Here is a 13,333-nt window from a genome sequence, read left to right on the forward strand (position 1 = left end):
TTATTACATTACACATTTTTAAACGCAAATTTTAAATTTGTAATATCTCCGAATATATTTGTTTAATTTACATGCTGTAAGGAACCATATTGATCTATATTAATTGCACACTGTATTTAAGGTACTTAATTCGATAAGGATTAATGCCGTATTGCTTAAAATAGCTTCGTAAATAAGCCATTTTCTCACGTAAAAAGTAAACAATAAAAATGGTTAATGTGGGTTATCCCTAAAAGATAAACATATACCATCGCGGACTTTTTTGTAGACCTTTTTATAGTGTACAATACTGTAGTACATTAATTTGATCTAACTCGTAGGGTTAGGCAGCGTTTTTGCTAATTGCTAAATAAGCCTAAAAAAATAGGTTAATTTACGACATCACGTTAGAAACCTCTAAAATTAGCAATGTTGCCTTAGTATATTATGCATGTATTATATAAATATAAACCTTCCTCTTGAATCACTCTACCTATTGAAAAAAACCGCATCAAAATCCGTTGCGTAGTTTTAAAGATTTAAGCGCACATAGGGATATAGGGACAGAAAAGGGTTGTTTTATACTATGTAGTGATAGTGATGCCCAACGTTTAACCAAAGCAATGCGGTACATCGCCATTTCTTTTGAGAAATGCTTGGCTTGCAATACCAGACAGTGTTGCCAAATCTAAGCGCAAGACTATAATTGTACTAAATACTAAAAGAACGTATCTACTCGATTTTTTTTTCAAAACAAAATATACAAATTTTCAACATAAAAATGTCAGAAAGTCTTGTTAAATATAATTAATAAAGCAAATCAGCCTAGCTGTAAATTTGTCAATATCGACTTTTAGAATTTCGGCTTGCGGTAAGTAGATTGCACCGACGAATATAGGAATAGTCCCGAAAGCAGCCGAATCTCCAGACCACGATGATTTTTAATGTATACTATATTTGCACCATACCAAGTCGTCTCATACGTCTTTTTTCCGCGTTCAGGAATGTCTGTTTTTTAAGTTTTAAGTTTTTTAGGTAGAATATCGTCTTCCAACGAATGCTTTCTAACTTTTTCTTTACTGGCTTTAGTATTTCTTGATACTTACGTTAATATCTTAATGTTACTTAAAGCAATATTCTGTTTCTTTTTTGATGTGAATACAATATCTTCATCAACACAGCGAAGTGATATATATTGATATTTAGAGGGGAATAATGACACTTTAAGACGAATATAGCTACAGAATGGTCTAATCCGCATATTTTGTAAATCCCACAAAACCATATAATCCCGTCTATTGCAGTTGTAATCTAATACAAAATTAACGCACAGACCGTTTCCATCTGTTCCCTTAAATATAATTATTTCCTTTTTTGTGATGGTTATCCTCCCCTTTTTTAAGGGTCTACTGCACTTTATCGCATTTATCGTATCAATGGCACTAAATGATGTAACCATTTGAAGAGATGCAAGTAGCAGCTGCGATCAAGTTGATAATGTTACGGTTGTTTCATGGGTGACTTGTCATGATGACCTGTTGTCAATATCTGTGTTCAATTTACTACGATATATTTCATTGAAATCAACAGTTCAATTATATAGGAAAATGTATTTACAATTTGTGTTGTCCACCACACCAACCATTTTCATCAAATTATTTATTGCATTATAAGTATTTTTCAATAATTAACTAATAACTAACAAGGTACTAAATCAAGTTTTTTTTAATCATTTAATTAATATATTGTTACTAGTCGTTTCCGTCTAACCTACAATTTGTCTTTATGATAACTTAAATCTAGGTATATAACTAGAAGGACCCATCGGCCCTATCTCAGTCTCGGGTGAAATAATATTTATACATGTCCCTTCTGAATTTTTTAATATGTGGACCTCACTACACAACACTACACAAGATCAGATGGTTTGATTCTTTTGAGTCTGTATCCTATTCTGGTGTCCTTTCCTCATTTTTCTATATAAAATAATAGTTATCCATTTAGTATTCTAGAGGTATGTATATAATGTAAATACAGACACTGCGGGTATTTATGGAATGCACAAAATTGTTGGTTTATTTGAAAAACTCTACTGCTGAAACCTATGAAACAGTTTTAGAAATTATGTTATATGTTAATGCTATTCCGTCCAAAATCACCAAAAAGTTGGTCGTCCGTCGATGACTAAAAAACTTGAAATATAATCAATTGCAAGACATTTTGAACGAAAACCCAGCTTAAACTTTGAAAGAACTTGAGCGAGATGAACAGTTGACGAAACAATGTGATGATTATTGTTACTGCAAATGTCCACCGATGCCATTTGAATAAATTGAACGACACAGTATGTAAAAGGAGTCATAGAAAATGATTTGATTAATATATATTGTACAACATTAACAGAATGCGTGCAAGCACCTAATATCTAAAACACCAATCCAGTTACCAAAGTTTTCGAAAGGCTCTACAGTGTTTGATAATAGACGACTTTACAGTCACTTTACCTTATAAGAAACGAATTTATTGTTAAATAAATTCCACTATATAAAATAAAATATGTTCATAAATAAAACTAATTATATGTTTTATAACAGTAAAATAATGATCAACATGATTATGATACCAGAGAATTAATTAAGTTATATTAAGTACTACATCTGTGGGGCAATCTTTAAAATTCCCTTCAAGGTTCTGATTGGGTTTAAACGTCATTACCATATACTTGAATGAATGAATTCACAATAGCTTTGCCACATTCAAAAATAGCTTAAAATGAAACTCTATAGGCTGGTTAATTTCAGTGGTACATAATTTCCTAACAATAGGCAGTAGCTTATATCCATTCATTAGCATGTTCTACTATTTAGTCTCTTTTATCTCGATATATGGCAATGAATAAGCTAAAAATCGTCTCAATTTATTATCCATAATCGTTTTAGTTTTTAATGTTTACTAATGAAAAAATAAAAACGCTAGCAGACATAAGAAACGTCCTGTTCAAACGTCATTTGAACAATATATTATCAATGTATTGATGAAATAGGGGAATATTATAAGCAGAAGTTGGTCGCGCTAACTTTCTTGCGAATTTATTTGATTGAACAATAAAAAGACGAATAGAATTCAAAGAAATTACTTGTCCAAAAAAATAAAAAAATAAATATATTGTACCTGTCACCGGATTTCTTTGTTTAATGATTAAATGATATCCATATTCTTCAATAGATAGTCTTGGACCATCTACATCGTATTATCTCTGCATTCAATTGAAACTCAACAGGTTAATTGAATAGTCCCCGGCCAGACACGTAGATGGCGCTACTAGAATTACATCCATATGTTTTTTAGTTAACCCTAAGCCTCAAAAGAGGCGTGTATAAATTTGACAACTATCGGATCATTAGTTTGTGAATTACAGCATTTTGAGTGAAGCAACTTTTGTTATTGTGAAAAAAAAAGAAAAAAAGAGAAAAACTTGGCTTGATGCCTAGTTTCTGGACACTGTCCCAGGAAAATCAAGCATCAAGGATTAGTATGCTAAGTTTATACGTGGTTAGGTTAGACTGGAGTGGTGAGACGTCAGATGGTTAGAGTGGTCACCACGTCGAAACGTCTAAATAAGTGGACAAAATATAACTAAACAATGGAAAAAAATCACAAAATGTTTTTGAATGGCCGTAAACTGAAACTGCTCACGACTAAATTGCCGAAAAACGGTCGCATTTAAAGAAAAAGAAAGTACTGCTTCACCAAGACAATGCACCGTGTCAAAAATCCATGAATTGGGCTTCGAATTGCTTGCTCACCCACCGTATTCTCCAGATCTGGCCCCCAGCGACTGTTTTCTGTTCTCAGATCAAAGAATGATGAAAGAATGCTCGCTGGGGTCGCCAGCCATAATAATTGCAAGATCATTAACAAGTTCAATATATATGCTCTACATATAATCTCCACTGGTTTAATAATAACAGCGTAGGTTTCTTTTTCTAATCTATTGGAAACGGTGTTGAACAACTGAACTAATTAGTCAAGATTTTGCAAAAACTTGTTCAAACTTGCTACAATTGTTCTCTTCTCAATCGATATGGTTGTACAGTCAGCATGTGTTAATTTTTACTCCTAGTAAAATAGATTTGCAAAATGTTTGGATCGGTATTCAGCATTGAAAATAAAGAACTAATTTCATGGTCCACTTGGCACAAGTGTTCCTCTGTAGTTCTATCTAACCAGTTTCTGCATTATGTGTACTTCAACCAGTATTTAACTTAAAAAATACTATACTTATTTAAAATAAGTAACGTTTTAAGTTAAAATTAACAAGAATGTCGTCGACCAAATGTCTCTAGTATAACTAATTGCATTGGGAATTAAACTGACAGTAACTATTTCCCTATGTTAACAATGATATTTTTACTTATTGTAGCGACCTTGAGGCATGTCGAATTTTACATAGTGCAATAACGGTCAACAAAGTACCCACAAATATAATCCCAGATGTTGAACACGGGCGGGGTGCCAACTAGAACCCGATAACGAATAGCTGGCAACACCGAGACGTTTATCTGGGATGTTATTGTAGGGTATTTCCAATCATTCAGTAACCGACCATTTGGTTTAGACGTGCCACCATCGACAGCCCAAGCCTCGTCATCAGGTAACGCCGCTGCCATACGTTTTATCTATTTTGTATTTTGCTCAGTTTTATATTACTTCAATAAATAACGATCACAAAATGTAAACACCACTGTTTCATTTCGTTTTACCTCCATTCATTGAGCCACATCATTTACCCTAAATTATTATAAAAATATATATACATGTTAATAACATTTATTGCTTCACTTATGATGAACACTTACTATCCGCACCGACCAAATTAATAATCTCCATTCAGACATTAAATACAGAATACAATAGGCGGCTTGATACAAAGGACTCAATTAAACCGATCCACCATGATCGTGGCGTAGACATACGGGCCATATATCAATTTTTAAAGGCAATTGGGCGACTTTTCCGGGTCATCCCGCCCGTCAAGGAGACCGGCGTGGTAATTGAATAAACTGACGCGGCGCCATCTAGCGACCGTCCTCATAAAATATGCATGCACTAAAACGATTAAAACGTTCCATCCCGCCATGTTCCGGAGCGACATTTCCTCCCCTCGCGCCCTCCCCCCTCCTCCTACTACGTCGCGGCGCTCAAATCCATCCTCCACGTCCTCCTCCCCCTCTGCCGCTCCTCTTTCAAAGGCATCACTTTTGACGGAAGAGGTCTGTTTAATAATGCATCGAATTTTTTCTGACGCTTACCGAGATTACTCAATAGGAATGTAGAAAATGTATCTGGAGCCCCGCTCTCATTAAGCGATTTTTATTTTAAATGGAACGGGGATTTTTTTGTCTCCTAGTGATATTCCAGGGTCCCGAGGACGTCTCGAAGGACCAATTTTATTTAACGGAAAAGAAAGTAGGCCAAGCGGAAAGGAATCAACCGCGATATAATGACTTTGGTTACATCCAGAATTTACTTCTTTATCTTTACTTACTTTTTCTATCTGATATTTTTGAATGTAGCGTGATCAGCGATATATATTGGGAAACATGCGAAATAACATTGTAACAGGACAATTGAAAAGTCCCCGGCCTACAATAGTAAAACACATTTTTTTGTCAAAATTATTTTTTTTTATTCAACATAATTCCCTTCAAGGGTGATGACACTGATTATAGCGACCCTCCAACTTTTCGATACCATTTTTGTAGTACGATTTGTCCTTTGCTTCAAAATGACTTTGCTCAGGTTCGTCGATCACCTCTTCATTCGACGAAAATTTCTTCCCAGCGAGCATTCGTTTGAGATCTGAGAACAGAAAGTAATCGCTGGAGGTCAGATCTGGTGAATACGGTGGATGAGGATGCAATTCGGAGCCCAATTCATGGATTTTTGACACGGTGCATTGCCTTGGTGAAGCAGCACTTTCTTTTTCTTCAAATGCGGCCGTTTTTCGGCAATTTCCTCCTTCAAACGGTCCAATAATAATATGTAATAGTCGCTTTTGATGGTCCTTCCTTTTTCAAGGTAGTCAATGAAAATTATTCCATGCGCATCCCAAAATACAGACGCTATAACCTTGCCAGCCGACTGTTGCGTTTTACAAATCATCCCAGAAGACATCCGATCTTACCCAGCCTGGTTACTGGCGGAACTTAGATCATATTCCTTGTCAGATGTTGCACTCTTGCTTAGGACAATCACAAATATTAAACAATCACAAATATAAATTTATTTATATTTGTGATCCCTCGCAGGATTCGAACCGGGGACTATCGCAATAGTAGGAGGATCGTTCTGTCGCCTTTACACATACAAGTTCTGCTGTATTTGCATTAAATTACTATAAAAATAATATAAAAGACTAAATTTTGCCAAAAAAATGTGTTTTACTATGATAGGCCGGGAACTTTTCAATTGACCTGTTAATAAATTAAGTTGTAAATTAAGGTTGTACTAAGAATATCTAACATAAGATGTAATTAATAAAAAAATATTTATATTCACTGTTAACATCACCAAAATGTCATAAAACAACATTAGACACCTTCGGTGATTTATATCGACACTCCATCGCCCTTATCATCGCGCACAACATAAAAAAAACAACAAAACCGAATATATTTTAACGGGAGCGAGACGTCACGTCCGTTCCCTTAATAAAATATTTCCACATTCTTCAATTAAATCATTTCGAAGACGATTTCGGCGTCGGTGTTGTGCGTGTGCTCTCTCTCGCGCTGCCGGGGCCTTTTAATATTTCTCGATGCGTATTGCGGACGTGCCTCACCATCCTGAATACCAAATGAGACCTCCGCCGAGGGGTCGCGTGGCATCGGTCAGGTGCCGGATCTTTTGGCGTCGTGACGCCAATTCCGGCGTCGATCTAACGGACCTAACGACCGGCTGAGTGTCGGGAAGTTTACCCGTAAAATCTTTTTTATCGCTTGCGGACACGGCAACTTTCCCCCTTCTATCTCAATTTGGACGGTTCGTCGGGGATAATGGAATCGAATTCGCGTTTATCTCTAACAAAAAGAACAACAGAACAACAAGAACGGCGATTATCCAATCGTTGGGGTTAATTTCCGTCGGTGTTTACGGTTCGTTTCCTGTTTCAGGTGAACTTGATATGTCCCGTTTATACATCGGGCATGCGAGAGGATGAGATGGAGAAGTACATCATCTACAACGTGTCGAAGGACGAATATGAGACGTGCCGCATCACCAACCCCAATCCCAGGATCATAGCGGTGTGCGACAAACCGAACAAACTCATGTACTTCACCATCACGTTCAGGCCTTTTACACCACAACCTGGCGGTTTAGAATTCTTACCAGGTAAGTCTGATCATCACGAATTTCATGTTTTTACAGTATCATAAGAATTATATATTAGGAAATAATAAGATATAACACGTTGGCTGAAAAGTCCCGGTCTTGACACGTAGATGGCGCTAGTTTTATAGCATTCGCCGCTTTTTCAGTTAGTACTAACCTTCAAAAGAAAACTGTTAACATGAAAACATAACTTGGAGTGACACTACTTTTGTTATTTTCAAAACAATAGTTCAAAAACAATTTCTTGTTTTAATTTGACACTGTTTCTTGATGGGGAAAAATGCCGTTCAAGAGAAGAAGTGGCTTGAAAAGTGTTATAAGGACCCCACTCTATCAGAAACAACAATAAAACGTTTGTAGTTTTTGTATGTAGTTTTTCGTTAGTTCAGGCATCTTAAACGAAACTTGTATACTCATTAATTTTTTTACTTTACTATATATGTCTTATATATGTCTTCCCAGCGAGCAGTCTTTTGAGATCTGAGAACAGCAAACAATCGCTAGAAGCCAGATCTTGCAGGAAGAAATTCGAAGCCCAATTAATAGACTTTTGGCAGCGTTTTCACTAACTTGTGACACGTTGCATTATCTTTGTGAAGCGGCACTTTCTTTTTCTTCAAATGCGGCTGTTTTTCTGGGATTTCGTCCTTCAAACGGTCCAATAATGCTATGTAATAGTCGCTGTTGATGGTCTTTCCTTTTTGATGGTAGTCAATAAAAATTATTCCATGCGCATCCCAAAATATGGAGGCAATAACCTTGCCAGCCGACTGTTGCGTTTTCCTACGCTTTGGAGCGGGTTCAATGATGAATGAGTGCAATGATGGAGCCATGTTTCATCCAGTGTCACATATCGATGCAAAAACTCGGGTTTATTACGCTTGATTATCTTCAAACACTGTTCCGAATCATTAACTCGTTGTTGTTTTTGGTCAAAAGTGAGCTCGCGCGGCACCCACTTTGCACAGAGTTTTCTCATACCCAATATTCGTGAATGATATGATGTATACGTTCAGTTAGTATATTTAAAGTATCTGCTGTTTCACTCAATTTCAATTTACGGTCAATCAAAATCCTTTTGTGAATTTTTTAATGTTTTCGTCGATAACAACCTTTTTTGGGCGTCCAATCCGTTCACCGTCTTCGGTGCTCATTTCACCACTGTGAACCACTGTGAACGGTGTCCGGAAATTCGGCATCAAGCCAAGTTTTTGCTTCAACTGTATTTTTTCAATATTTTATCAACACGCGAAATTCCTTTTTATCCATTTTGTTTTTCACAATAACAAAAGTTGCTTGACTCGCAATACTATAATTCACAAACTAATGATGCGACAGCTGTTCTCAAATTCAAACACGCATCTTTTGAGAGTTAGGGCTAACTAAAAAACATATGCATTTAATTCTAGTAGCGTCATCTATGTGTCAAGCCGGGGACTTTTCAATTGACCTGTTATCTAATGTAAGATATAATTAAATTTAAAAAACTGGATTATCATCAAAAGCATCATCAAATCAATCAAATAAATATTTTTTTCCGTTTATTTAATTTTAATGTAGCCCACGTATAGTCTCACATTTATCGAATTTTTCTTGAAAAATCACTGGAAACTCGATTTTCTTTGAAGATATTTCAGCAAAATATGCACCAACAGCCGGCGAAATTTGATCTCAATCGAGGGTAAAATCGTCTCCAGTCTCTTTGCCGTCAGTGTTATTCCGTCGAATAATAAATACTCACTCAAAATCATTAAGCTGATTTCCCTTTCCATTCGGACATTTTCTCCACCTTGTATCGACGGGGAAAAAACTTTTCCCTGTCTCCTCTCCAAATCGCTTTGATGAATTTTTAACGATATAGTCAGTCGTCTTGGCGACGGTGTACCCTCCCAGGCGCCCACCGGGTCCCCCGAGTCCCCGAAGGAGACATCTATCTGTCTTGAAGTTAGCCCGATATGGAGGATATTGTTCTATCGATCCGGTTCGTAAACAATTGAACGTGTATGTATTATGTTCGTCCTAAATTAACTGAAAAAATCAATTCGGCGAAGGTTTACGTTAGTCCTGGCTATAAAAATCGGATATAAAAATATTTTGTTGGTATTGACGTTGGGTGTACAAATAAGTCTCCGTCGTTTTTCGATCAATAATTGTGGATTTATTATAAAAGAAGGGAACCTTATGTTCTATTCCAAAGATTGTCCATTGTTAGTCATCGTTTTGTCATGTTTCTAGCGGCAGGCGAATATTACATCGGACTGTTTCATTTCACAAAGTTATCTTCACATGATGTCAAATGCTACACAGACAAAACGTGCATCATTGGTCGAAATAAGCAGTGTCTGATGGATGGAATATATGTTTCTGATATGATTTTGACTGCCACCATAACATTTTGATAACCATTAGCTATAAAAATCGGATATAAAAATATTTTGTTGGTATTGACGTTGGGAGTACAAATAAGTCTTCGTCGTTTTTCGATCAATAATTATCTTCACATGATGTCAAATGCTATATAGACAAAACGTACATCATTGATCGAAAACGTACATCATTGAAATGATTTTGACTGCCACCATAATATTAGGGGCACAAATAAATCTCATTTTTAATCAATAAGTGTTATAATCAATAGCACATATTCTAAATCCTTCATCCCAGATTCACTTAAACCTGGTCGTTCTGCTTTCCGCCCTTACCTCCTAAATTATCTTAATCTGTCTTGTTCAGATCTTTTCTTATTTCTGCATTTCTTGTTCATGCTTGTTGCACTTCTCAAACTTCTGAGACGTTCGCTGCTTGAATTTTAGTCTTCTGTTTTTTGATATTAATAGTCTATATATTATTTTGTATATTTCCCTCTTTATTTTGTTTGATAGCATTTCCAGTTCCACATCTGGCGTTAGCTTCCTTTTTTAAATATAGTATTTACTTGTTCTATCCTTACTTCTTCTAAATCTTCTATTACCATAATTTTCTTTTTGTTTTTGTTCAATATTATTCCGTATTCCCTTAGTACCGAGTCCCATCTGCTTAGTGTTTATTGTAGATGGCTTGGACTGTCAGTTGTTTTCAGTATAGCTCCTATTGTTTTATATATTTCCCTTCAACAAATATAACAGAATAAGTACATAGATTAGTCAACAAAATTAATAAAAACCTAAATGATAAAAAATATTGCACCGCTACATTTCTCGATATATCTCAAGCCTTCGACAAGGTATAGAATACTGGACTGTACGTTAAATTGAAAAACCTTTTGCCCCATACGCACTTTCAATTGCTGAAATCGTACCTCATAGACAGACATTTTATTGTCAAACAGGGAGACGAATACACTGACCTACGTCCAATATATTCGGGTGTTCCGCAAGGCAGCGTTATTTCATACAGTTTTATCATCACACGAGGATCCAATATCAGCTACAAGAAATCTCCAACATCATCTTATTAAGTCGAATTGTGTTTGAAAACGTGGCGTATCAAAGCAAATGTGGCAAAATCTACCCATGTAACATTCACCCTTTGTAGAAGAACTTGTACCTCAGTAAAAATGAATAATTATAAATTAACATAAGCAGACAACGTTAATATCTGGGAATGTATTTTGATCAACACTTGACATGAAAAAACATATAGTGACAAAACGCAAAAAGCTTGGTATTAACTAAACTTGACTAAACCAAAAGATTCTCTTAAATCTAAATTATCATTAGATTACAAGGTTTTGCTGTATAAGTCAATACTTAGGCTCATTTAGGACCTATGGTATTGAACTGTTGGGCACTACTAGCAAATCTAATATAGCTATCCAACAGAGGTCCCAGAATAATGTGTTGCGAGTCATCGTCGATGCCCCACGTCTGCAACAAACAGATTCAACGCAGTATCCCCTTAGAGCTCATAACAAGTGTGATTCGAAGTATTAGTGAGAGGTACTCTGAAAGACTGTTGGTGCATCCAAATGCACTCGCCAAACAGTTAAAGGTGAAAAGGCTCAAACGTAAACTACCATACGAACTGATTAATAGACACATCGAGTGAGATATAATAATCTCCAGAATAAGTTAGAATAGCCTTTAGAATAAGTTAGGATATCCTTTAGAATAGATAGAATAGATTTAGATTATAAGTTTACTACTTACGATCTTCTACATGTCAGTAGAGTTATATTGTATAACGGAAATCATTAAATAACACTTATTACCCAAGATCAGATTGTTGAAGTTCTAACAGATTAATAACAAAAACTATTTCCCATACGTAATGCTTGGACCCCCCAATTTCACAATTCGTTAAAATATGTTGTAACACCATCGACATCGCCAAAAGCCATAAATCCAGCCGAAACAATTTTATCTGTGTATATCAGGTAACGTCGGAAAATATTTTCCATCGATGTATATTTAATAAACGATTTAAAATTCAAATTAGTTACACATATCACCCACTTTGTACAAATAGCCGGAGAAAAAAAAACACGATCTCGTCCCAGCAACTTCATCTACCATAAAAAACGGTTTGTTAATGAATTCCCCGCGTTTCGAGAATTTCCGAAACGACCTGCGTATAATTTATGACGAATTAAAGTTGTCGGGAATAGTCAACAGATGTCGCTCCTCCATAAAAAGAAATAATTTCAGGTAGTAGATGTCGAAGATAACGTACGAAAATAGTGTTCATTTTTTTCTTCGTCTCCTCCTTCCTTTCGAAATGAGCCACGAGAAAATGTCGAGAATTATTCTAATCTATGGGACACAACCAAAAATGGTAGTGAGTTTCAAAAGGACCGACTTATCATCGGAATACCATCGACGATAGAAACTAGAGGGACTGGATACAAAATTTTACGCAGTAGAGAAATATTATATTAACTTATATATTAACCAGCAATTTACTTTTGCATTTCCTCATGCACAGAGTTATTTTTAGTATGTGTGTGTGTGTGTGTGTGTGTTTACTTTTCTTCTTCAGCTTCGATTTTTTGATCTTCCTTGCTGTGTAATTTATTAAAACTTGATGTTTATCACAAATTAGATAATTATTTTTTATTCATCTCTTAGAACTTCAACAATCTGCCCGTAGGCAATAAGTATTATTTTATGATTTCCGTTATACAATATAACTATACTGACATGTAGAAAATGGCTTCAGTAAGTGATCTGCTGTACAAACTAAGTCTTATTCTAAATACTATTCTAACTTATTCTAAAGATTATTCTAAATTATTCTAGATATTATTATATCTCACTCTATGTGTCTATTAAACAACTTATATGGCAGTATGCGTTTGAGCCTGCGCACTTCACTGTCATCGCGCACCTTTAACTGTTGGAATTTAACATTGGAATGCACTAACACTCTTTCAGAGTATTTTACACTAACACTTTGAATCACGCTCGTTATGGGTTCTAGAGGGATATCACGCTGAATTAGTTTGTTGGAGACGTAATATGGGGCATCGACGATGACTCTCAACACTTTATTCTGGAGCCTCTGAAGGGTAGCTATGAAAGATTTGCTAGTACTACCCCACAGTTCAATACTATAGGCCCAAATGGCCCTAAGTATTTACTTATATAGCAAAACCTTGTTATCTAATGGTAATGTAGATTTACGCCCTATCAGCCAATACATATGGATTAGTTTAAGCCCAAGCTGTTTGCGTCTTGCCACTATATGTTTTTTCCATGTTATACGTCAATGAAAATGCATTCCCAGACTTTATTTAAATGAAGTTGGAGGTTTCTTGTGGCTTGTATTGGATCCTCGTGTAATGATAAAACCGCCGCATCGTCAGCATATGTTGCAACAGTACTATTTCTTGAGGTCAGTAGGTCAGCTGCATACAAGAAATATAACAATGGACCAATGACACAGCCTTGCGGAACACCTGAATACATTGGATGTAGATCAGTGTATAGGTTATCCTGTTTTAAAATAAAATGTCTTTCTG

General features: G+C 35.7%; 1 protein-coding gene across 4 annotated transcripts in view; it reads left to right on the forward strand.

Moving 5' to 3' along the window:
• Nucleotides 1-13,333, forward strand: part of LOC143196236 (ephrin-A4) — an 808,497-nt gene that overhangs the window by 792,484 nt on the left and 2,680 nt on the right. For all 4 annotated transcript variants that reach the window (XM_076403895.1, XM_076403896.1, XM_076403897.1 and 1 more), the window contains one exon: nt 7,155-7,374. In XM_076403895.1, coding sequence (XP_076260010.1) covers nt 7,155-7,374 — 220 coding nt within the window. The remainder of the gene's footprint in view (nt 1-7,154; nt 7,375-13,333) is intronic.

The sequence above is a fragment of the Rhynchophorus ferrugineus genome, unplaced genomic scaffold (genome assembly GCF_030347505.1).
Source record: "Rhynchophorus ferrugineus isolate W39M unplaced genomic scaffold, kcgeb_rfMv2 rfM4, whole genome shotgun sequence".
NCBI lineage: Eukaryota > Metazoa > Arthropoda > Insecta > Coleoptera > Curculionidae > Rhynchophorus > Rhynchophorus ferrugineus.